General features: G+C 34.2%; 1 protein-coding gene across 1 annotated transcript in view; it reads right to left on the bottom strand.

The window, feature by feature from the left end:
• KCNH8 (potassium voltage-gated channel subfamily H member 8) overlaps window positions 1-27,605 on the bottom strand; it is a 363,798-nt gene that overhangs the window by 141,548 nt on the left and 194,645 nt on the right. Inside the window, exons 4-5 of the mRNA XM_069473285.1 lie at window positions 14,907-15,034; window positions 9,641-9,881 (exon numbers count right to left, since the gene is read on the bottom strand). Of these exons, the coding sequence (XP_069329386.1) occupies window positions 9,641-9,881; window positions 14,907-15,034 (369 nt within the window). The remainder of the gene's footprint in view (window positions 1-9,640; window positions 9,882-14,906; window positions 15,035-27,605) is intronic.

Below are 27,605 nucleotides of genomic sequence, written 5' to 3'. Positions count from 1 at the left end.
ATTTGTGCTGCTTTGCTATATTGATTATTTTGAGCTGAAGGCACTTGAAAAACAGCAGATACAAGGCTTTCTGACCCTGCCTCTTCTACCTAAAAGTAAGTCATAAAGGGCATGAGAGGGCGCCCATGAGAAAAGTGCCCTCCCTGTATGAGGAAGACAAGAACATTCTTATCACTGGAAATTGGGAGTTGATGCTGAAATGGATCTGTACAAGCCAGCCTACTAAAATAACCCTTATCTTGTATTAATTCCCCCCATATATTTCCTAGTCACTGTCCCACAATTTACTTCCCCTAGCCCAAGTCCCTTTGTCTTGTCACATCCTCACAATGTTTAAGACCATTTTGTTTAAAAAGGTATATGAAGTTTGGGGCCTAATGGCTTATTCAGGTCTTCATTTTCTTTATATGACAGGTCTTACATTTTCTATGTGCATGTAAAAATATTAAATAAAATTTGTATGCTTTTTTCTTGTTAATCTGTTTTACGTTAATTTAATTCTCAGTTCTAGTCACAGAATCTAAGAAGATAGAAGAAAGTTTTTCCTCCCCTATGACATTATTGACAATAATTATCACTAGTGATTGAATAGTGAGCTTATTTCTTGATATAATTACCTCACGAAATCCTCCCAATAATGCTACTAGTTTGCCCATTTCACAAATGAAACATTCAGGGTCTTAGTCCTAGCTTGGTCCGTAATTAGCTAGATATTGTATGAACTGCTTACTTTTTCCCCCTCTCTCTCCCATGTTTAAACAGATATACCCGCCTTAATTATGTCACAAAGTTATAATAAAGATTAAATGATATGAAGAAATAAAGTTTCTGAGACAGAAAAAGTTGGATATCTGTAAGTGAACAGAAGCATTGGTTAATAAAGCATTATAGATAAAAGGAGAAAGAAATAATCAGAAACAATGAAAATATGGATATACACACATAAGAAATACTGCACTTATGGGAATTCTGTTCATTAGTTGAACTTTTATTCCTTTTGTAAGTATGTAAATTGTGATTTAAAAGCACTAATTCAACACCAAATGATGGTAGTGTGGATTGGTGAATTAAAGTCAAACCCACAAATTTCTAAAATGTTTCCCATGGTTGGTATTGCCTCAACCAGAACTGCCTAAGTCAACACAGGAAATACACTTCAAAATACAACATTAGAAAAAATATCAAATATGTATGGAGTGTTTTGGGTAATTATAACGATTGAGGATCATTACTGGTATGTAGTGGACAAGGCGCTGGATGCTAGATGTTCAGTCCTGGACAGGGTGGTTTACACATGTGTGATTGTCCTCTATACTTTCAACTGTCCTGGCAGAGCAATGTGGGATCTCTTTTCTTTAAATTAATGAAGACATATTTATTATTTTAATGGGAGAAAAGTATACATAATTCTATTGAAAAACCATTAGAAAAATTTCATGTTATGCTTCCTTTTTCTCCTTATTTTTCCTTACTCAATTGTCTCTACTTTTATTTCTTAACTATTTATTTATTTTTATTTCATCACTACCTCATCCCAGGTCTGAATAGAAATTGTTAGGATACTGCATATAGGGATAAGGTCCACACACACGATTTGCCAGAATATTCCGTTTCCTCATTTTCTCTATTTTGATAGTCTGAAATTTGTCTTGGCATGCTATCCCTACTTGGCTATTTCTCAATTTCTGTTGTTGTATACAAAAATGTGCTCTAATTAATATTTATTCTAATACTAGTTTTTATTCTATGTCTACTTGTACCTCTACTCTTAATTTGCCTTTACTTTTTCTATGAAATTCTTATGAATCTGAATGTGTTCATTATAACTAAGTGCAAGTATTTATTTCATTATGTCTTTTAGTGTTCTCACACTATAGCCCCTATGAATTCAAGAGAGAAATTATCATGAATGATTTCCTCTAGGTTCCCTCTGATATTACAGTTAAAGTATTGTATTGATTGTCTTTTTAAAACAAATACATAGAGAGTAAGAAGGCATTACAAAATATTTGCTATGAAAAAGTAATTTCCCAGTTTTCTAGACCAGGTGTTGGCAAATCTTTTGTGGAAAGGGTCAGATCATAAGCATTTCAGGCTTTGTTGGCCATGTATTCTCTGTTGCAACTACTCAACTCTACTGATGTAATATGAAAACAACAATAGAAAATATGGAAATGAATGTACTGTATTAACAATACAATTTTATTTACAAATACAGGAAGCAGAGTTTGATCTCTGACGTTTGCTTTGCCAATCCCTGCTCTAGCTTCTTTTTCTCTACCGTATAGTTTTCCATTATATATATCCACCACACTTGCTTTATACTCTCTACTGTTGATGGGTATTTACTTTGGTTTCTATCATTTTTTTTCTGCAAACAATGCTCCAGTAAACCTTTTGCACATGTCTACCAGTGATTCTCCGCCTGGAAAAAGAATAGCTGGATCCTGGGGTATGTGCATTTTCCATTTAGTTAGGTTTTGCCAAATTTTTCTTGGTTTTTGTTTGTTTGTTTTCCAGACAATTAATTTCTGTTCTTATCTTTACCACTTCCTTTCTTTAGGTTTTTGCTCATGCTTCTTTAAAATTCTGGAGTAATCACTTAACTCATATTTATAGTTTTTATTTTAATTTTATTCAATTATTTTTTACTTGGCAGTATAGTTGCATTGCTCAAAACTCAAAAGTTCACAGAGGGTACACAGTAAAATCTTCCCTTTTTAGGCCTCAGGACATTGTTCTCTTTAAAAGCAAACAAGCTTATTAATTTCTGGTGTAGGCCTCCAAAGACAACCTAAGCATTATCAAGGAAATATTAATATATAGATAGATATCCTCCACTCACCTGTTTTTCATATAAATGGTAATATATTATACATACCACAATCCTGCTTGTTTTATTTGACAATATGTCTTGTAAATTGTAATAAATGCATACAATGGCAATATCTAGAGATATTTTTCATTGTCACGAGTGGGCAATGGTCGCAACTGGCATCAAGTGTGTAGAGATCAGTAATGCTACTAAACGTCTTGCACTGCACAGGGCAGTCTCCACAATAAAGGGTTATCCAGCCCAAAATGTCAAAAGTGCCGAGGTTGAGAAATCCTGCTTAAATGATATTGAATTAGTTTTTCAATCATGTTTTTCAAATCTTCTGTAGTCTAAAAGTATTCCTGTGCTGGTTTATCAGTTTCTGGCACTGTGTGTTAAAATAGCCTATCATTCTTTTGATTTTTAAAAATAAGTCTCTATAATTCTGTCACAATTTCTTTATATTATTTTCAGGCCACATTGGTTTTTTTATATATATATATATATATATATACATACATACACACACATACATATATATAAATGTATAAATGTGTATATACGTGTGTGTGTATATATATATACACATACACACAAAAACACACATACACATTTACATATATACATATATTCATCATGGTTATATCTTCTTAATAGTTTGTTTCTTTTATTAACATGAAATGTCATTTACTATTGCTATTAATATCTTTGCCTTAAATTTTATATTTTCTGCTGTTGACATTCCTGTGTCACCTTTCTTTTGATTAGTATTTACATAACAGATATTTTTACTCATTTTTTTAGTTTCCACCTTCTGAGTGGTATTGCAGTAGACCTAATTTTATAATTAGCATATTCTTGAATTTTAAAAAAATCCATTGAATATCACTTCTTTTATAAACCTGTTGACATTTTGAGATTACTCATATATCTTGATTTACTGCTGTTATCTCATTTTTCATCTTCTAATTTCCATCTTTTCCTTTCTCATTTGTTTTTCTCCTTCCCTTTATCTTTTGGATTGGTAATATTTTACATTTTCCTTATTTTTTTCTGGTTGTTTGGAATCCACTGATCCACTGATGGTTTTCTTTTTTTATTTTTGTACAGCTGATTTCAAAGCACAGAGCTCAAGTAATTTACACCAGAAATACTAAGGGTGGAGATGCCCCAGCTGCTGGTGAAGATGCGTGAACAGGTCAAACAAACTGTATATTTGGAAAAATAAAACTTTATTAAATAAAAAAAATTTTAATATGTACAACTAATTACACCTTTTTCTAGCAATATTCTCTAGGCTCCAATCTTTTTACTAGTACTCTGAACATGTCAAAAAATGACATACTGCTTTTTATCTAGCTATCATCACCTCCATCACTGTTTAGAACTTTAGTTTCTATCTATTTTAAAAACATGAAACACATAAATATATTTTCAGCCAATAGTTAATTAAATTTTCCAATATGTTTTAGCAGTATCTGTTATAATTTGCTATTTTACTTGGGTCCACCAAAACAATACTGTTCTTTTTTAATCCAACAATTAATCTAATTTGTCAACATATTTTATCAATTTCATTCTAAATTTTGTTTTCTTTTATTTTGGATCCACTCCTTCCTTCTGTGCTCACTTCTCTTCCTACTAAAGAATATATTTTAGTGGTTCTAGTGAGAATCTGGGGGTGATAAAATTGTTTTGTTGTGTAAAAATTTCTCCATTGTGTCCCCCCCTTACTGAAGGATAGTAGACTGGGAGAAAGGAAAAAAAGGAAGAAAGAGAGAAAGGAAAGAGAGGAAGAAAAGGGAAAGGAAGAAAGAGGAAGAAAGAAAAGAGGGGAGAGACGGAAGGCAGGCAGGCAGGCCAGTATTTTTTCTAGTAAGCCAGATATTCTTCATTGTCTTTCAGCCTCTACTGTTGCTGAGAAATCTGGTTACAGTCTAATTATCATCCCTTTGTAAGTAACTCTCTTTCTTTTTAGAAGCTTCTAAGATTTCCTTTATGATCTGCAATGTAATGTGTCTAGGTGTGAACATATTTTTATCTATCCCATTCAGTACCTGCAGTGCTCTTTTGATCTCAGGATTCGTATACTCCTTCCATTTTGGAAAATTCTCAGCTATTATCTCTTTACCTATATATTCCCATTGGTCTCTCTATTCTGTTCTGTTCGATGTCCTGTTAAATAACTCAGTGATTTATGACTAAGGTAAATGTAGAGTTAAACAGAAAGTACAATTGCATATCATGCTTCCTTTGACATTTAGCTTTCTGAGGAGTTCTTAGACCAAGTCAATCAGAGTTACAAATTTATGGCAAAGCCTAAGACTCTAAGCCTTTGTGGTTATAATAGTAGATAATAAGTATATGCAAATCACTTCCTAGATAGGCTCCTAGTAAAATGACAGGAGGAATAAAGGCCATTCTGTTTCCTTTGGAAAGGGTATAGCTTAGAGCCTCTGAAATGGCCCAGTGCAAAGGGTCACAAATGATTAAGTGGTATTTTTTGAGTGCTTTCAGAATGATATAGCTATTAGTAACAAAGTATCCAATTAACAGTAGCCCCAATAATAGAACATTTTATATCACCCAACAAGGAGTCTTGAGGTGCAATATCTCAGCTTTTTTTTTTTTTTTTTTTTATTTTATTTTTTTTTTTGAGACAGAGTCTCACTCTGTTGCCCAGGCTAGAGTGAGTGCCGTGGCATTAGCCTAGCTCACAGCAACCTCAAACTCCTGAGCTCAAGCGATCCTCCTGTCTCAGCCTCCCGAGTAGCTGGGACTACAGGCATGCACCACCATGCCCGGCTAATTTTTTCTATATATATATTTTTAGCTGTCCATATAATTTCTTTCTATTTTTAGTAGAGATGGGGTCTCGCTCTTGCTCAGGCTGGTCTCGAACTCCTGAGCTCAAACGATCCGCCCACCTCGGCCTCCCAGAGTGCTAGGATTACAGGCGTGAGCCACCGCGCCCGGCCAATATCTCAGCTTTTTGCTCTGCCATCCACATCTTCTTTGCCATATCTCTCCAGTGATTATAAGAGGGCTGCAGTGGTTACAAACATCATATTCTTCCACCTACACATCCCGTGAAACATGAAGGAATGGGATGGAAATATATTTCTCTTGCACATCTTCTTTTCTTAGGGAAAAGAATTATTTGCACAAAGCCTCCTTTCCTCCACCAAAATGATCTCTTTATATCCTATGGGATAGAACTGGTCACAGACTGACCCCTACACCAGAAACAGAATAAGCGGAATGGAATTAGCACTGGCTTAGAACATTCATAATATATTCCCAGGATCTGAGCATACTTCTGCCTATACAAAATTGCATTTTTTTTGTTTTTTTCAGTAAGGAAATGGGGGAGGTAACTGTTGATCCTATGGAAATACAATAGTTTTCTTCACCAAGATTGCAGAGTCAAACTATTAATTTCTGTTTTCATGGAAAAAGAAAAGGAAGTTGGCTCTTCTCTCATTTTCTGAATCATTGCTAAAAATAAAGAAAAGCAAGTTGAGTGGAAGTTTTCATAAAATGGAATCATATTGACTATAAACTCTTAAGCAAAAAACCTGATCCAACAACCAGAAGACCTGAGTGTGCCATCGGTTAATTATGGGGCCTTGGGCATATCACTAGAGCTCAGTGCCCCACCTACAAAGTAAGAAAGATTCGATTAGATAAATTGCTACTAAGTCACTTCTCATTTTAAATTTCCATAAGGCTTTGAATCAGCGGCTAAGTTATATATGATGGTTTTGAAACTAAAGGTAACTTTATAGCCAAACTTTATAGCTCATAAGCAAGAATTGTACTCTATCGATTCCAAAGAACTAATGTGGCTTACAAAAGAATTTGAGAGTAAGAAGATATCTAGGAGACATTCAAGCTCACCATTAAGTTTGGCTAACATAATTATAGACACATTCTTTATGGTGAATCTATCTGGGAAGAATGTTTTTGAGTGAGTCTTCTCCAAAGAGCATTACTAAGTGGTCTGGGGAAGGAATGGGTTCTGAAGCAAAAATGAAAAAAATCTGAGAGATGCTGGATTAATCACATTTAAGTAGATTTCTTTATCACTGAGTTTCATAGAGGATTCACAATGCTAAAGTGTATTGTAAATCTCTGAAAGAGATATACCATCTTCAAACTTTAATTTTGACTATGAATCCATTTTTCATAGACCATTTGATTATTCTCCATTTAAAAAATAATCATATTGCCTTGCCTTTATATGGAGTTGGTACAAATAACAAAATATTTTTAAAAATATCATCTGTTAGTTATATGGAAATCCTTCCTTCCCAAACCTTTTTTTAACTGCTTTTACACAATTTTGACACAGTTAATTATAAGATGCCAATTTAATAACACTATTCTAAAAATAGAAAATAAACAGTATGTAAAATCTACATATGAATTTAGCCACATATACTAATATAATAAATATTAAATGGTACAAACACTACTTTAGTATTGTAAAGATACAATATTACAGGCAATGTACTTTTTATTCATACTGTTTTAACTTCTCAATGATCATTTTTAGCTCACCTTTTTGAAATATTTCATAGAATAAATGTTCAGGGAAACGTACTTGGAGAAATGTTAGTTCAAACTATTTTTCTAAATGTGCTATAATAAATAGCAGATGTGCTCAAACTCATTTAAAAGGAAGAATAAGACAGCAGTAGGGAAGAGCAGGGAAGTTTTTACTGCTTATAAAAAAAAGTTAGTCAACAAGGGATTCCAGGCAGGAGTCACACTAAAACAGCTGACAGACCAAAATCTCAAATTCTAAAATAACCTTTGTAGAAACTAAACTGGAAAAAATAGGAATAAGTTTCCATTCTTTTGTCATGCAGCCACCAAGAGATGGGTACCGCCTACTGAGAGAGCCAGCTTGCTGCCTGAAGCACAGTAGAAATGGCAGGAAGAAAGAACATAGAATTCAGGAGTAGCCGTCAGGGCATCAAACCAGTCTGTGCTGGTTTAGTAGAGGAAAACAGCCTTAAAATAAAGAAAAACTTATATAATATCTATGTCATAGGTATGAGTTCTCATGGGGGTAAACAAGTCATCATCTGCCAATGAGCATGTAGGACCAGACGTGGCTTCTAAGCCTTAAATATTTCAGTTATCTAAGAATCAGAAAAAATGGAAAAAAAAGTTCAAGATAAAACCTGTCCCTTTGACAGTGTTTTAAGTAACAACAATAAGAAGATGATATTTGTTAAGCTGATACTTATTATCTATTATTTCACAAAGCCCTATGAAATAGCTATTACAAAAAAGGAAACTCAGACTAAATACTGAGTAACTGCCCAAGTTCTTGAGAACTTTGACCAGGTCATGGAGAGTGTTTTTGATACGCTAATTTATGTGTACATTATGGATGGGTGGGAGGAGACACCAAAGGTTAACAAAGTAAAAGGATATAAAACCGGAATGGATTGGCATACAGACACACCCAGTTTGCCTACCATTTTCATTTTCAGTTCTTGTTCAAACTAGAATGTTGTTAATTTCCATTTAACAGTGATTTAATAGATCTCTTTATGTTTTTGTTTTTCTAATAAAGAATAACTTTAGTTAAAAAAAATTAAAGATAAATTTCCCTGATTTTGTAGCCTTACCTATCTGCCTAACTAGACAATATTGCCATCTAGTGGCCTAAACATACTACAGCTACCACTTCTGGGGTGGGAGTAGGGGTCCTAACAGGGCTCTTAGGGGGGTGTCCAGCAAATGCAATGTTAATAGTGATGCCAGGCCCTACCAACAGCACACAAACGCATCCAAAGCAAACGCGTGCTGACGTTTGATTAGAGAACCTTCCACTTTGGTCCCAAAGCTTTATTTAATAGCTTAACTGAGAAAAATTACTGCCACCATTGAAACAAGGTTTTGAGCTGCCTCACATACTTATTTCCTTTTCTTTGAACTTTCAAGATCCATTTCTTACTCCTGTGTTCACCTTCCTGCTTGAAAATATTTTCCAAAATTTCTCTCATGTTTACATAAGAATGTTGCCCAAATCACCATGACCAGGTAAAGAAGCAGGTGTCAGTTGCTAATGATGATCAAGAACTCAACAAAAAGTCAATCTGTGTCTTAACAGAGACCCAGTATCGGTCCTAGAATGAGCAAAAAAGATCTAGGTTTTGGTCTAAACAAGATGAAGACTTAAGGGACAGGAAAATAGGAATAGGCTTACAAGATTGGAGCAGATGCAGTTTCAACTGAGGTTCCCAATATTCTAGAGATAAATAACCTTAGCAAATATTCCTTGGGGCCTCTTCTTTAATTAAAATCAGATACTCACTGCTTGTCCTGATTTACTGGAAGGCTTATGTAACCCTTGATTCTGCAAAAAGGCCACTTATTGAAACCACCATCAACACACTGAAAGAGCATGGAAAAGCATGGATAAAGAACCACACCCAGGACTGGACGGCTGTCAGGACACCATTGGTGGGTTCTTGCCATGCCCCATCTCTGACCCTACACAGTTAAGATCATGAAAGATGTGAGAGTATAAACAAAACTGCCATTAATTCTTTTTTAGTCCATTTTTGATGAAACAAGTATAGAAACACAGAACATCAGTTTAGATCTGTTTGAATAAAGACACAGAGGAAAAACTGGAAGAGGCAATTTTCAGAAATCCAAATACAGTATGTGCTTCTCCAAAATTTGCATCAGAGGCTGAGTCATGCCCATGCAAACGGATCTTAGTTCAAATTCATGTCAGAAAAATCTGGAACACACTTACTTCCTTTATGCAAATCTCCTAGGAAAGCAGTCGGTTCTTACCTATAATAAAAAGAATCTCCACTGCAATGTCACTGACTGTTGTGCTCCGAGTCGTGGACAGGTCATCATTGCCAATAAAACACACATTGTAAGGTACGGTCACGGCAACATAAAACGTTGCCAACAAAATAAGCCAGTCCCAGCCAGCTTTAAAAGTGCTAAAATGCAAAAGTATGAATTTGGACTTTTTTGCATCCGAAACTTTATACTCCGGAAATGCTGGTTTATCTACAAAAACATTCTGTGGATAAAGAAAAAAGAAGAGAGGGGAGAAACACAATATTAGAAACAAAGATCACACAGCTTTAAACATACACTCACTAAAAGTGACTTTTAAAAGTTGATGATATAAAACACCTAAACAACTAAAATTGAGCAGAGATCATTGTTATAAGTAAGACGAATGGGCAGAGTTTAGTCATGAATGTTAAATGAGTAATCTAGATTTTGTTCATTAAAAATCAAAAACCCATTACCTAAAATGTCATCTAAAAACATCCACAGTTGTTAAGTAATCCTACATGCATTATAAACACAAAGATGAGTTTACATTTCTATTGTTATGGGTACATTTTGTATACTCATAGTTTTCAGATGACAGTCATTATCCAAAGAATATATTTGACCTGATATTCTACTGATGACAACAAAGGTACCATTTGTTTTTTCAGAAAGGATAGATATGTGGCCAACGTTTTATTGTAAACAGCGGTTTACATTCTTTTCGAAATATAACCAGGTTGTGCTAACTACATGCATTTTTGCATTGTGGTTGTTGTTGAAGTTTCAAGTTGGAAACCCAAACCTCATTACCTAGACTAACACAGATGCATTTTGACATTGGCCAGAACTTGCTAAGACAGTAAAGTGAGAAACAGTTACTTAAGGGTTATTATTCAAGTCATGGAGGAGAAAGGCAATGCTCGCTGTGCAGCTGATTAAATGCAGAATAGCTGAAGTTTTTGATAACTGTGAAAAGCACTTCACTTTGAAAGCAGTTCAAATTGATGAACAATTCGGCTATTGCTATGACACAAAGGGAGGCCCAACAATAGTGTGTGTGGAAATTTGACAAGCCTGTGACCAGATTCTTGCAGACCTTGCTTTAACCTCAATTAACGAGAAATGCAAGATAGGTAATGGAAACTTAAATTTGAAAGTTTAGGTAAATTAACAGAACAGTTAAAAATTCTAGAATACACGTTACTTGTAGGTCACATTGGTGTTTTTTTTTTGTCTCAGTCATTGAGAGAAGGGCAGATTAATGTGGTGTATCCAAGGATCCCTGAAGTACCTGAGGATTCAAGAAAGGTTCAGAGAGATCAGGAATATTTAGTTCTAAGTGATGACTATCAGGGACTAAATAATTCTGTTACCTTGATATTAATGCACACCTTGCCTGGCATCTCCCTTTGGTAGGCATTCTCAACAAGCGTTTCTACTTCCTGTTAATATTCTCACTCAACCCACCCAGGAACCTCATGATGCCAGTACTGCGTGGTGGGGCTGCCTCACTACTTCCAGATGGCTCTTTGATGCCCATCTGCCGCTGCATCTATATTTCATCCCATTCCCTGATATTTTGTTCTGTCTCTTTGCCTCATTTCCTGGTTTCAAGGAACAAGTTTCCAAAGTGGACTTTAGCATAAAACTGAGAAGATATGAAGTACTCTGTGGGGCTTCTCCTCAAATCTCAGGCTGGTAGTAAGAGGTGATTAGGTCTGCAAGTATTAATTTCCTCAAGGTGGGTAAGCACTTCTGTTGCAATAGCACAATATGGATGCTAATATAGTTTTTCCCTAAATATGTACTACAATAAGAAATTCTTGGAAGCTATGGGGAATATCTCATTTTCTGTCCAAATAAGTTTTTCCTATCATGTTAGATTAAATTAAAATTTTTCCTTGTTTGAAGGAAAAGCCAGGTCTAGGGGCGAAGATTTGGGAAAACTCAAGAAGCAAAGTATTTTCTTTGGCTTACACTGATTACATGATTCTGTTGCAAAAGTTTAGCAATCATTAGTTATCTCCACAAATCAGAAAATACACAATTTCATTTTTATAGGCTACTGAAAACACATTATTTCAAATTATTTTAAAAGATACTGAGAATTCAATACATCTCAAATTAGACTTAAATTTTGAAATATTAACTCAAATCCTTCACAGATCTTTAAATAATCGCATGCGTGAAAAAAAAAATAGACGCTCCTCCCCTCCTGCCACAGTATTTTTAAAGTTTTACCAAAAACCTTTTGAAAGGAAAAAAAAAAAATCTTAAAACTGTAAACAGTTTGTACACAGTTGTAAAATTGTGCTTTTAGCAGGAAGTAAGAGGGAGGCATATTATTTATAGGCCTCAAACATATGAGGTTTGCCTAAGGAATAACACCACCAACTAGTCTAGGTGTTAGGTTTATATTATTTATTAATTTTGAAGCATATTTTTTCAATACTAATGGCATTTTAGCTATTTAACCTGTACCCTATGAATTATTAAAGCACATTAATTAACTCCAATGCCTAATTAAGGTTTCCTAAACTACTTTTCCAAAATTTCTTTGAAATTATCATCTGAATGAGCAAGGGGATAGGAAAGTGTTTCTACAGTTATTATGGCTGGGTGATCGAAATGCAGTGCATGCCTTTGATGACCACCAGCACAGCCCCTTGCAGGTAACATTATTCATGTGTAGCAGTTTCCTTTCAAGCTTCTAAAGCTCTCATGTGATCTCTACAACGTGTGTGTGTGTGTGTGTGTGTGTGTGTGTGTGTATGTGTTGGAGACATTTGCATCCTCCCATTCTCATTTAAATAGAGTAACAAATCAAGGAAGACAGAAATTAAACACCTTTTCCAAGATATACCAGGCAGTTAGAGCCAGGACTAAAAGGTGTTGGTTGCATTCTGATTCTCAAACCTTGCAAATATCCTGATGAGTTCACTCACCTATGGCTGAAGCACATATTCCTCTTCCACAGAACTGTATCAGAGAAGCAGCAAGGCAGGAGTGAATCAGCAGTACCGTGGCTTTAAGTCAAGAAGATTAAGGGCTGCTGTTTCTACTTTTGAGATTTTGAGTAAGTTGTTTTCTTCCATCATTAAAATGGGACTAATAAAAACCATGTCTAGCACTGACTTGCTGTGACAATCAAATAATATGATGTACATGAAAGGAATTTGTAAATAGCAAAGGGCTATAAAACATTAAGAATTCTTATTTTGTGTGCCAATGTTATTATAGCCAGAATTCCCCCAAGAATGATTGTTTGTCAGTAAACTAACCAGTCAGTAACTAACCTTTCTTCATTCCCTCTTCTTGCTATCTGTCCTTTAGCCATTCTGCTCTGTTCTCTTTGTAAGGAGAAGGTGAACAGGGCCAGTCCTAATTCCACACTTACTTTTCTCCCCAGAAGTAAAATGTTACCTGTAGTATCAGAGTCACTGAGCTGATTAGACATCTTTAATTACTATGTATTATTTTAATTCTCTTCCCTGATATTTGTACTTTTTAAATGAATAGCAATTAAGCAAATTAGTTAAGTAGTGGGGGTTATGATTTTTTAAATCTGATTCTTAAGTACTGTTTTATACTTTGTTGAATCTAAAGGGAGAAATAGCACACTCAGCAAATGCAATTTAAAGCTCACTAATACTTGCTATGTTTAAATGAGTCTCCACTAAAAGCTACAAGATGGTGTCAGCTTTCAGCATTACAAAATCTCTGGATAATATTTGTTTAGGTACTTTGCTGGTTGGCTCGCACGGAGTCAAGCCCAGATGTGGTTACCTTTGTTTCTTTATAGAATTTGTTTACTTTCATTAAGACTGACTGGGTGACTGAAGGGAGATGTAAATAGGAACTAGGGGAAGGATCCACAGGTGAGTGGTGTGCATCATTTCAAGTCTCTCTGGACTCCAGGAAATCAATAAGACAACAAGGCAGAGGTGTCCCTAAGAAACCTTTATATTAAGTCAGGACAAAAAAGGCAATGTGCGACTCTCCACAGCAGTGCATGGCAGACCAGTGCATGGTCCTTGGAGTACAAATAATTCAAAATATTGTCCTAGCTTCCATAAAGAAATCGCACTGAACTGAAGCAGAATCAGGTTTGTAGCACCATGGTATCAGATCGCTCCACACTCTGGGCTCACACATCTTTCTTTGTTTACTTCAGAGAAATGGATACTTTGTGTGTCTAATGCCTGGCTCTGTTTCATCAAAGCATTTGTATGTCAGATTAGATAATCTCCCAATTTACTATGTAAAAAGTAAGATGCCAAGGAATCCCCTTGTGTCCTAACTCTCAGAATTTCTGGATCTTAAATTGATTACAAAATAGCTCTGGTTGTTTGAATATGAATTTCTAATGTCATTGGCAAGTTGGACCCTGAGTATTTAATCGCCACTCACAATTACACAACACCCCAGATATATTCTGGTGATTCTGCAATGCAAATTAATGACATTAACATAATTTGAAAAATTATCTTCAAATATCTACAACCTAGCAGAAATTATTCTAGGTTTCTCGGTGAAGTCCCCTAGTGCTAAGAACCGATTTTGAAATTAAGTGTGATATCCTAGAGGATGTATATCATGTAAAACTGGAAAGAGTCACTATTTATAAGCACATCAACAGTGCTATGGCTTATGACAGATAATAAGCACCATGTTTCTGAAAGCAGAGCTACCATAATTTACTAAAAGTGCAACTGTTTACAAAACTCTAATGCATGGCATGTAACTTCAAATCCAATGTTCGCTGTGTGAAATTTTCACCTGTGTTTTGTATAAAATATAAATTTTTTAAATGGATTAAATGATTTTGATTTCATCATGGTCCCCCTGGATAAAAGCATTAAATGAAATTAGATAAAGTGTAAAATAGATGGAAGTAAAATTAAATTTGAGAAATTTTAACCAACGAACTATGAACGTGTAATATGACTTGCTGCGTCATTTTGTTTCATAAAATGTAACCAGTATGTCTCCACTTGCAGCATCCCTAGTACCATATTGTACTGCACTGTAATAATATTCTAATCTCTGTGCTGTGATAACATTATGATTAAGCACTTTTATTACAGAAATGCCTCATGACTGCTGACCTTTTCCAGTTTGTTCTTTATAGGAAAGCACAAGCCAAAGCGGAAAAAAATAATCTAGGAAAACCAATAAATGAATAATTGGAGCCTTTCTTTAGCGAGTCAAACATTGCCACCAGGGGAAACCAGCATTCATAGTGTACACATATACCACCTACATTATTTATTTTCAATTTGTTCTTTTCTCTTCTTTGCAGGTGTCCAGAGATGTGATAAAGGACTGCTCGGCTTCGTCTCCGGGCTGAGTCAAAGTGGGTCCCTGCTCTTGATCTTCCTTTGACTTTGTCTGGGGGAAAGTAAAACTCATTAGACACCAATGAATGCATCATTTCATCCCAAGAATGTTAAGTTTTGACAGTTCCCTTTCAAGAACACTTAATAGTAGCACACTTTTTTCAACACTGAAAATGATCTGCTCTCTCCTAATGACATTTAAATAGTCCTTTACAATTTATATATTTTTTTGCCATATTAACTGCATGAATTTTTAAAAATTAAAAGTAAAGCATACATGAGACTAGAAGAACATTCAATTAGTTCAGAAAAGCATTAACGAGTAATTAATTAGTCACTCCTCTCTGCTATTAGGCACTCATATCCATAATTCTACTGTCAATATTTTTTATTTCTTTCCAGAAAAATTTCTAATACATACCCTACATCTTCATTTATATTTATTTTTCTTTGCATAAATGGAAATTAACAATAAAAACTGCTTACATATTACTTTTTCACATCAAAATACTTACAAATCATCCCAAATCTACACATTATAGTTCTTTCTCATTCTTTTCAATGGCCAATATCATACCATGTTAAGGCTATAACTAGCCTTATTAATTTTACCATTTCCTTATCATCAACATTTAGGTTTATCTAATATTTTTAAAAAATCTGTGTAGATAATCCTGCAATGACAATTCTTAAATGCACAGATCTTTGAGTTTATTCAGTAAATAAATTACTACCAGGAGTATCTACATTTTAAATTTTGGTATACACATTCCAAACTTAAGTCCAGCAATTTACACTCCCAGCAAGGGAATGGAAGTGCCTACTTCACCACACATGCCAAAATTATAACATATGTAATATCAAATAAGTATTGTTTAACATTTTGATAGTTGAAAAATGCCTTATCATTATTTGAATTTATAGTCTAAAAATCATGAACGTAGATGAGTGCAGCTTAAATATTTATTGTTCATTTGCATTTATTTTTCTGATGTCTATTCATATTTTTGTCAATTTTAAAATTAAATTATACTTTTCAATTATTTGTAATAGTTCTTTCTTTGAATGTTAGAGTAATTGCCATTTTCTTATCATATATGCTGCCAAAAATGTTCCTAATTTGTTACTTGGCTTTGGAATTTATTTATGAAGTACAAAAATTTTTAAATTTTCATGTTGTCAGTCTTACCCATCTATCTATTTGTGGTATCTAGACATTATGCCCTGCATAGCCAAATTGTCTTCACACAGAAATCTGTGCATGTTTCTTCCAATATATTTATGCCCCTACTTAAAAATTTTTTAACATTTAAATATTTAATCCAATTGGGCTGTATTTTAATAAAGTGAGGTAAGAATCTATTTATGCTACTTTCTTTCCAAAAGGCTATAGTTCAAGAGAAATGAATAAAATGGTTATATTACATTAAGAAACATTTAGTCTTTATTTGGCCAATTGATCAACATACAATTTCATTCTAAATAATTGTACCTATGTTACAATGATTGTACAACATAAAAAATTAAAAACTATTATCTATCTAAGCTTCATTGCCAAATCTCTCTATTATTATGAAGACTCTCTGATTTCTATCCTTCATAAAAATAATTTGGTTTGGTTGTCATGTCACAGAAGCCCTATAACTATTACTGATGACCACTGTGTGCCAGGCTCTAGTCTAGATCTTTAATATTTATTATTAAAATTGATCCTCTTAAATACCCTATAAGATCAGTATTATTATCTTCCATTTACAGGTGAGAAAACTGAAGGTCTAATAACATGTCATATGGTCACACGGCTAGTAAGGAAGAAAATCAGCATGTAAAGCTAGAGTAGCCTGGAGTTCCTACCCCTTCTGCACAGAACGTAGAACCCCTGAATGACTTCAATCAATATTCATGACTGCTGCTTTGTGTTGAGTGTCACATAGAATAATGTGTGTCACGGTCCATCTACATCAGAGTCTGAACTTCAAGTCTTTCAAGAGCTTTAATTATCCTCCATTCCCATGCCACCCTCGCATGGTTTAATGACCAGCAAGTAGGATGTTTAATTCACTGCAAAAGTTTAATCTGACATTACAGTTTTTTTTTAATTCTTCATCTTTTGCTACATACTTTGAAATCATGTTTAAAATAAAATATGCTACATTAATATAGACTTGAATCACTAAAAGCATATTTAAAAACACAAAGAGTAATATCAAAAGGGGTACTTTTTATGAAACTCATGGCTGAACAAAGCAGATTTCATTATTGCTAAAAGTTAAGATCAAATATTCGTGTATTAAATTTTTTGGTCCACACAGAACTCTTGTAAATTGCATTGGAAAATATAATTATTACTCCAGCAGGGAGTAATTTTGAATATGTTTAAATTTGAAATTGCCAGAGTTTGAAGACAATGTCTACAGGAGTTTCGCAGGAATAGCTGGCAGGCTGCTTATGCAATTATCAGTTGGCTTCCAAAATGCCAAGTAAAATTACAATGATAACTATAAAATGGACAAGATTAGACATTTTAACAGTCAATAAGGCAACTCCCTTCTCAGTGGAAAAATCTAATTAATAGCTGAGATTTTCCAAATCAAACAACAGCAATTTTATCATCTTAGAAAAAGACTCCTCAAAGGGAAAGGTCATAAAATGTATCTGTCTTGTTCTTGGCTCTAAATGGAAAAAAAAAAATTCTGTGAAAATTTGTAGTCACAATTGAACCCTCATTAACGATTAGGGTTGAAAACTATTGCACCTACATGATCTAAAATCTCTCAAGCTGAGGAATGAATTTAAAATGATCGTTTTTTATGGCTCCCAACTGAAAAATATTACATATAAAATATGGAGCAATTCATCCTTTAAATATATATAATATAAAATATTCATTAAAGCAGTATTTGTAATCTGCATATATACAAAAATACATCATTATATACATATATACATACTATACACGTGTTTGTGTATGTAACTAGAAACAAGTCAAATTTCCATAAACAAAAGAATGCATAAATTGACGTATAGTCGTGACATAGAATTTTATAATCCATTAAACTGGATTTATGTGGGAATTAAGTGGAAAATGAATAAAATGGTGCCTGCTTATTAACATAGAAATATCTCAAAAAACTCAAAATACTCAATATTGAGTACAAAAGCAAGAAATAAAAGATCACAGAAAACATAGTAACATTTTTATAACATTCAGATACAAGCAAAACTAAATAACATATTTTTTAGAGAAATGTACAATTGCTATAAAATGATATACAACCACATGACTGCAACTAGCTGCAAAAGAGGCTGGGAAATAGAGTCTTTAGTTGAGCTACCATGTCCCTTACTAAATGGTATTAATAAAATTGTATTTCTTAAACTGGGTTTTGGGTGTATGATGACTTGTAATAATATTTTATGCTACACGTATTATATATATCATATTTTTAATGTAAAAATATCTTTTGACGAAAAAGGACAAGAACAAAGTGATATCAAACCATTTAATGGTGGGACCTGAAAAAATTCTTTGATGGTGGTGGGTATGGATGACCCAGGGTTAAAAATCTGAAGAATGAATAGTTGTTAATAAGACAAGGGGGGTGTATGTGTGGTGGTGGGGGGGGAATAATAGGTGTGAGGGACTTGGGCATAAAGGAGTTCGGCATCTTTGAAGAACTGAAACAACTCCAGAAGAGTTAGGATATGGAGAATGGAAAGAAGAGAGGTAAAAAAAGAAACTGGAAGGTAGACAGAAGTCAGACAGATCACTCATGGCCTTTGAAGCCACATTAAAAATTTTGCTCTTGACTCTAAGTGCAATGATAGAAGTATTAGTTACGAAACAGCTTAAGGTGCTCTAGCAGAAAGACCCTAAAATATATGTATAAAGTGTCTTGAATAAAAAAAAATTCTGTGTGTCTGTATGTATTTTTCTCTCTTACTCTTTTCCTCTCCTATCACAGAGCAGAGGTTAGCAATCTAGAGTGGAGGAACACATGAAACCATAGCAAGATTTTAAACATTCAAACGACAAAAGAAAATTTGAGTTTTCAAAATAACACATTGACTTGCAATGTGTGAACTGATTAGAAAGAGTCAACAGAGGACTATTCAGGAGCTTGTCTTAGTAGATCAGTTGAAACATGGTGGTAGCTTAGACTTCAGTGGTAGCAGTAGGCATGGGCAAGGCTGGTGCATTTGGAATCGATTTAGAGAGTAAACCACAATCGCAAAGATGTGGAAACAACCCAAATGCCCATCAATACATGATTGGATTAGTAAGCTGTGGTATATGTATACCATGGAATATTACTCAGCTATAAGGAATAATGAAGATACAACATCTCTATGGTTCTCCTGGAGAGAGTTGGAACCCATTATATTAAGTGAAGTATCCCAAGAATGGAAAAACAAGCATCACATGTACTCACCAGAAAATTGGCTTCCCTGAACATCACCTAAATACACATCTAGGAACGACACCAATCGGATATCAGACTGAGGTGGGGGGTGGGGGAGGGGATGGGGGTATGCCTACACAATGAGTGCATTGCACACCGTTTGGGGAATGGTAACACTTGAAGGTGCTGACTCGGGAAGGGGGGGTGGGGGGGAGGGACATATACCTACATGATTGGTGCAACCTGTACTACCTGGGGAACGGACACGCCTGGAGCTCTGACTTGGGGGGAAAGGCGGTACATGGGCAACATATGTAACCTGCAATTCTGTATCCCCCATAACAATAAGATGAAATAAAAAAAAAAAAGAGAGTAAAGTTCCCTGGCTTTGTCACTTAATAGATCATAAAATTATTTAGTAAAAGAGTTCTGAGTGAGAGGAGAAAATCTAGGCCCTTCAAGATGTAATAGGCCAACTGTGAGACATAAAAGAATTAGAAAAGGAGAAGAACAAATGGAGGAAAATGATTAATATGGTGTCAGAATCTAAGTGAAAAGAATATTTCAAGAAAGAGGGAGGAGTTATAGTGTCTTCAGACCTCATTCTGAGTGATTCTACTGAGATGGAAAAGACATCCCATCTATCTCTTATAAGAGGAAGAAAGGAGATTGATTACATATGGAGGTGAACATACAGGGTTGATGGCAGGAAGATGAGAGCTCCTGTCTGAAAGATGATATTCTCAGCCTCTCTCTCTCTCTCTCTGCACCCCACCCTTTGTTTTTCATAACTTTGGGGTTGAAGTCAAATGCTAAGGATGAGGGGTAAATTAGTAGGAGTTGATGGTTTGAAGATAGTAAAGAATGCTTGAAATACTTGTAGAGGATGGGAGGTCAATCCCAGTAGGAAAAGTGATAGATTTGTTGAGGAATTTGACCAGTCCATATAAGGCTGATAATAATAAATTTAGAGTGGTTCACATTTGCCCTAGTGTAACTTTTATCCCATCAGTTTTTAGCCATTCTGTGTGCAGTCCAGAGAAAATGGATTGTAGGTTCTTTTGAATTTGCAGCTTTGCCAGATGGCTATAGAGAAAATACAGAGGTATAAGAGAGTTTAGGATACACTCCTAAAGACTTTAAAATTATGAACCATGAAAGCTAAGAGGGAAGGAAAATGAAAACAGTACTAATGGACTAACATAGGAAGAAGTGAAGATTTCAATTGCCATCAGGTCAAAAAAGGTAAATGAGTGAGTTACAAAAGGAGAAGGTACTGGTCAGTAAGCAGGATGATTAAATAGGCAGTTTTAGTTATTATGCAATACTGAGTCATGAAAATTTCCAGGAAAAAAATTAAAAGTTATGTTTATACTCCAGTGAGTTAGGACTTCTCAACAAAACATCATGTTTTAGCAATATTCCCTTAGCCCCCATCATGTTCTCGGCATTATGCCAGGAACTTTGCCTTGGTTCTCACTTAATCCTCACTTTGTTAGGCATTAAATTTTCACTTAATGAAAAGAAAACAAAAGGTCATAAAATTGTATACTTGCTCAAATTCACATAGTAAGTCAGAGGGCTCATATTTGTTTTTTGGTGTTTTCTTAATTTTTGTTTTTAATTATTACAGGTACATAATAGTTGTATATACTTATAGGGTACATGTGATGTTTTGATATAGGCATACAGTGTGTATTAATCAAATCAGGCTAATTGGAGTATCCATCATCTCAAGCATTTATCATTTCTTTGTGTTAAGAACATTCCAATTCTATTCTTTTAGTTATTTTAAGGTATTCCATAACTTATTGTTGACAATAGTCACTTTGTTGTGCTATCAAATATTGTTCATTCTATCTAACTGTATTTGCACCCATTAACCATTCCCACTTTATTACTGCCCCCCCACTACCCTTCCCAATCTCTGTTAACCATGATTTTACTCTCTGCTTCATGAGATCAATTGTTCTAATATTTGTCTCCTATATATGAGTGAAAACATGTGAGATTTGTCTTCCTGTGCTTGCCTTATTTCACTTAACATAGTGGTCTGCAGTTCCATTTATGTTGTTGCAAAGGACAGGATTTCATTCTTTTTTATGGCTATATAATATTCCATTGTGTGTATATAACACAATTTATCTATTCATCCATTGATGGACACTTCGGACAATTCCATATCTTGGCTATTGTTTACTGCAATAAACCTAAGAGTGCAGATATCTTTTTTGATATACTGATTGCCTTTCTTTTGGATACATACCTAGCAGTGGGATTGCTAGGTTATATGGTAATTCTATTTTTAGTTTTTGAGGCACCTCCATATTGTTCTTCATAGTGGATGCACTAATTTACATTTCGACCAATACTATATGAGGTTTCCCTTTTCTCCACATCCTCACTATAATTTGTTATTGCCTTTTTGATACAAATCATTTAAACTGGGGTGAGATGATATCTCATTGTAATTTTGATTTGCGTTTCTCTGATGACTCATGATATTGAGCATTTTTTCATATACCTGTTGGCCATTTGTATGTCTTCTTTTCAGAAATATCTATTCAGATCCTTTGCCCATTTTTTAATCAAATTATTTGATTTTTTCCTACTGAGTTTTTGGAGCTCCTTATATATTCTAGTTACTGATCTTTTGTCAGATGAGTAGTTTGCAAGTATTTTCTCCCATTCTGTGGGTTGTCTCTTCACTTTGTTGATTGTTTCTTTTGCTTTTTAGCTTGATGTAATCTCATTTGTCCAATTTTGCGTTGGTCACCTGTGCTTTGGGAGTCTTACTCAAGAAGTCCTTGCCCTGACCAATGCCCTGAAGAATTTCCCCCAATGTTTTATTTTAGTAATTACATAACCTTAATCCATTTTGATTTGATTATTATATATGATGAGAGATAAGAGTCTAGAATCATTCTTCTGCATATAGATATCCAGTTTTCTCAACACCATTTATTGAAATGACTGTCCTTTTCCCACTGTATGTTCTAGGCACCTTTGTCAAAGATAAATTCAGTATAGATGTCTGGATTTGTTTCTGGGTTCTCCAATCTGTTCTATTGGTCTATGTGTCTGTTTTTATGCCAGTACCATGCTGTTTGGTTACTACAACTCTGTAGTATAATTTGAAGTCAGGTAATGTGATTCCTCCAGTTTTACTCTTTTTGCTCAGGATGGCTTTGGCTCTTCTGGGTCTTTTGTCATTCCATATAAATTTTAGGATTTTTTTTTTCTATTTCTGTGAAGAATGTCATTAATATTTTGGTGGGAATTGCGTTTAATCTGTAGATTGCTTTGGGTAGTATGGACATTAAAACACTTCCAGTGATTTTTCCAATACATGAGCCTGGAATATCTTTCCATTTTTTGTGTCCTCTTCATTTTCTTTCATAAATTTTACAGTTTTCATTGTAGAGATCATTGACTTCTTTGGTTAAGTTTATTCCTAGGTTTTTATTTTATTTGTAGCTATTATAAATGAGACTACTTTATTGGTTTCTTTTTCAGATTGTTTGCTGTCAGCATATACAGATGCTACTGATTTTTCTATGTTGATTTTGTACTCTGCAAATTTACTGAATTTATCATTTATTTTCATTTTTATTTCAGGATATTATGAGGGTACAAATATTTTGGTTACATTTTATGTCTTTGCCTCATCCAAGTGAGGATTAGAGGCATGCCCTTCCCCTCTATAATGCTCACTGTGTCCATTAGTTGTGAATTTATCCCCCCAACCCCCCTAGTCCCTGGAGAATATTACTACCATGTGAGCACCATAGTGTTTGATCAGACAGTGCCAATTTGATGACGAGTACATGTGGAGCCTATTCTTCCAATCTTGTGATACCTCACTTTGGATAATGGGCTCAAGCTCTATCCAGGAAAATATAAGAGGTGCTAGGTCACTGTCGTTTCTTATAATTAATATTCCATTGTATACATATACCAAATTTTAATAATCTACTCATGAATCTACGGGCACTTGGGTTGTTCCACATCCTTGCAATAGTGAATTGTGCTGCCATAAACATTTGGGAACAGATGTCTTTATTATAGAATGTCTTTTGCTCTTTTGGGTAGATGCCCAATAGTGCTATTGCTGGATTGAATGGTATTTCTATTTTTAGCTCTTTGAGGTATCTCCAAATTCTTTTCCACAGAAGTTGCACTAATTTGCAGTCCCACCAGCAATGTAAGAGTGTTCCTGTGTCTCCACATCCTTGTCAGCATTTGTTGTTTTGGGATTTTTTGATAGAGGCCAGTCTCACTGGGGTTAGGTGATATCTCATTGTGGTTTTGGTTTGCATTCAACAAAAATAAATAAATGGGATCTGATCAAATTAAAAAGCTTTTGCACAGCCAAGGAAACTATCATTAGAGCAAACAGATAGCCTACAGAATGGGAGAAAATATTTGCTCTCTTCACATCCGATAAAGGGCTGATAACAAGAATCTATCTAGAACTTAAAAAAATCAACAAGAAAAAAATCAAACAACCCCATCAACAAATGGGCAAAGGAAATGAACAGAAACTTTTCAAGAGAAGATAGAACAGTGGCCAGCAAACATATAAAAAAAATGCTCAATGTCTCTAATCATCAGCAGAATTTATCATTTTTAATAGTTTTTTTGTGGAGTCTTTAGGTTTCTCTAGACATAAGATTATATAATCTGTGAACAAGGATAATTTGACTTCTTCCTTTCCAATTTGGATGTCCTTTATTTCCTTCTCTTCTCTGACTGCTCTAGCTAGAAATTCCAGTATTATGTTGAGTAACAGTGGTGAGAGTGGGCATCCTTGTCTTGTTCCAGATCTTCTAGGAAAGGTTTTCAGTTTTTCCTCATTCAGTATGATACTGGCTGTGGGTCTGTCAATATGGCTTTTACCATGTTGAGGTATATTCCTTCTATAGCCAGTATTTTGAGAGTTTTTATCATGAAGGAATATTAAATTTTATCAAATGTTTTATCAGCATCAATTGAAATGATCATATGGCTTTTGTCCTTCATTCTGTTGATACAATGTATCACATCGATTGATTCATGTATGTTGCACCATCCTTGTATCCCTGGTATGAATCTCACTTGATCATGATTCATAATCTTTTTAATGTGTTGTTGAATTTGGTTTGCTAGTACTTTGTTGAGGATTTTTGTATCTATGTTCATTAGAGATATATCTCTGATGAACATGTTTTCTTTTTTTTTTGTTGTATCTTTGGTTTTCTATGTCTTTCTATGTTTTCTGTGTTTTCTTTTTTGTTGTTGTTGTGTTTTTGGTTTTAGTGTCAGGGTGATACAGGCCTCATAGGATGAGTTTGCAAGTATTCCTTCCTCCTCAATTTTTGGAGTTGTTTAAATAGAATTGATATTAGTTCTTCTTTGAATATTTGGTAGAGTTCAGCAGTGAAGCCATTGAGTTCTGGGCTTTTCTTTGACGGGAGACTTTTTATTACTGCTTCTGTCTCATTACTTGTTATTGGTTTATACAGATTTTGAATTTCTTCTGGTTTAATCTTGGTAGGTTGTATGTGTCTGGGAATGTGTCCATTTCTTGTAGGTTTTCTAATTTATTGGCATATAATTGCTCATAGTAGTCTCTAATAATCCTTTGAATTTCTGCAATATTAGTTGTAATGTCTCCATTTTCATCTTTGATTTTATTTATTCTTCCTTTCTCTATTGTTTTAGTTAATCTGGCTAAAGATTTTAATTTTAAAAAGATCAATTTTTTATTTCATTGATCTTTTCTATTTTTTGTTTCAATTTCATTTATTTTTGCTGTGGTCTTCATTAATGCCTCTCTTCTTGTTTTTCTCTTGTTTTTTTAGTTCTTTAAGATGCATAATTAGGCTGTTTATTTGAAGCTTTTCTACTTTTCTGATGTAGGCATTTATTGCTGTAAAACTTTCCTCTTAGTACTGCTTTTGATGTATCCCACAGGTTTGATATGCTGTGTTTTAATTTTCATTTGTTTCAAGAATTTTTAAAAAAATTTCCTTCTTAATCTCTTCATTGACCCACTGGTCATTCAGGAGTATATTGTTTAATTTCCATGTGTTTGTATATTTTCCAATTTTCCTCTTGTTATTGATTCCTAGTTTCATTCCATTGTGGTCAGAGAAAATACTTGATATGGTTTCATTTTTTAAAAAAACTTTTAAGACTCATTTTGTGGCTTAATATATGGTCTATCCTTGAGAATGCTCCATGAGCTGAGGAGAAGAATGTATTCTGTAGCTGTTGAATGAAATATTCTCTAAATATCTATTAGGTCCATTTGGTCTATAGTGCAGATTAAGTCCGGTGTTTCTTTGTTTATTTTCTGCCTGGATAATCTGTGTAATGCTGAAAGTGGGGTGTTAAGGTCTCTGACTATTATTGTGTTGGGGGTCTCTCTCTCTTTCTGTAGCTCTGATAATATTTGGTTTATATACCTGGGTGCTCCAGTGTTGAGTGTATAGATATTTAGAACTGTTATATCCTCCTGCTGAATTGACCCCTTTGTCATTATATAATGACCTTCTCCATCTCTTTGTATGTTTTTTTCTTGGAATCTATTTTATCTGATAGAAGTATAGTTACTACTGCTTTTTTTTTTTTTAGTTTCCATTTGCATGGAATATCTTTTTCCATCCCTTATTTATTTATTTTTATTTCAGCATATTATTATCCCTTTATTTTCAGTCTATGTGTGTCTTCATAGGTAGACACACATAGTTAGGTCTTGTTCTTTCTTTCCATTCAGCCACTCTATGTCTTTTGATTACAGAGTTTACTCTATTTACATTCAATGGTGTTAGTGATAGTTAAAGATTTACTACTGGGGAGGGCTAATATTTGAATCCTTAGTGAAATCACGTGTTCTTTCCACCTTACCATGGTAAGTTATAGATCACTTAGCAGGGGCCCTTTATTACATTTTTTCACTCCTCTGTGTTATCTTATTGAGTCAAAATGGATCTTTCTTAGATTGGAATCATTTCCTTTGCTACACAAGGTCTTCTCCTATTTTACTCTTTTATTTAATCCTCATCCTCTAAGTGATGGCATGCTCTCTTTCTTGCATCAAAACAGACTGACACTGAAAAATACTCTTCTCTACTTGCCATTTTAGGCTCCATTGCCTTTACATTCTCCCTCATATCCCCCTTTTGCATTGTAAACTACTTTTATAACATGCTTTTACAAAATATTAGAGCACTTATTCTTATTTAAATATTAATACAGAAACTTCTATTTCAAGGTGGCTATGAAAAAGCCCTTATTAAACAAATTACAATAAAAACCATGAATTTTTATGTTTTGAATTATGTAGTATAGAAAGTAAAAAAAATGATAGAAACACAGGAATTCAAAAATCCCAAATCACATTGGAATAATTTAACTTGTCTTAGAAATTGGTAGAATGTGGTGGCAAAAAATAAATAAAATTATAGAGAATCTTAATACTACCTATTTTCTGTAATTAATGAACATATATCTATTGTATTCATCATACATAGAATGCACATTTTTTTCAAATCCTCATGGAACATTAAGCACAGATGATTTTGTTCCACACGGACAATTTCAGAAATATTCCAAAAGACAGATGTCACAAGGATGAAAAAAATCTTCAGTCTGATAATTCAAACTCTAACCACTTGGGATTTCTTTTTAAAGTTCTATATAACTCTTAACTTTAAGAGAAATTACTAAGTGAACTTACAGACTTTTAGAAATGAAAGAATATTATTTAAATAAAGAAATAATGTTACTAAGTATATATGATATCCAAACCCGATGGATGTGATCAAAGATGGATCTGAGGAAAATTAATATTTAAAACACATGTGTTACAAAAGATATACTGTATAAATATTCAATACACGAAACAAAATATTTATTTATTTATTTTTATTTTTTATTTTTTGAGACAGAGTCTCACTTTGTTGCCCAGGCTAGAGTGCCGTGGCGTCAGCCTAGCTCACAGCAACCTCAAACTCCTGGGCTTAAGCTATCCTCCTGCCTCAGCCTCCCGAGTAGCTGGGACTACAGGCATGCACCACCATGCCCGGCTAATTATTTTCTATATGTTTTTAGTTGTTTGGCTAATTGCTTTATATTTTTAGTAGAGACGGGGGTCTTGCTCTTGCTCAGGCTGGTCTCGAACTCCTGAGCTCAAACAATCCTCCTGCCTCAGCCTCCCAGAGTGCTAGCATTACA

Source organism: Eulemur rufifrons, chromosome 7, assembly GCF_041146395.1.
Source record: "Eulemur rufifrons isolate Redbay chromosome 7, OSU_ERuf_1, whole genome shotgun sequence".
Lineage (NCBI taxonomy): Eukaryota > Metazoa > Chordata > Mammalia > Primates > Lemuridae > Eulemur > Eulemur rufifrons.
This window is presented reverse-complemented; position numbering and strand designations above follow the sequence as displayed.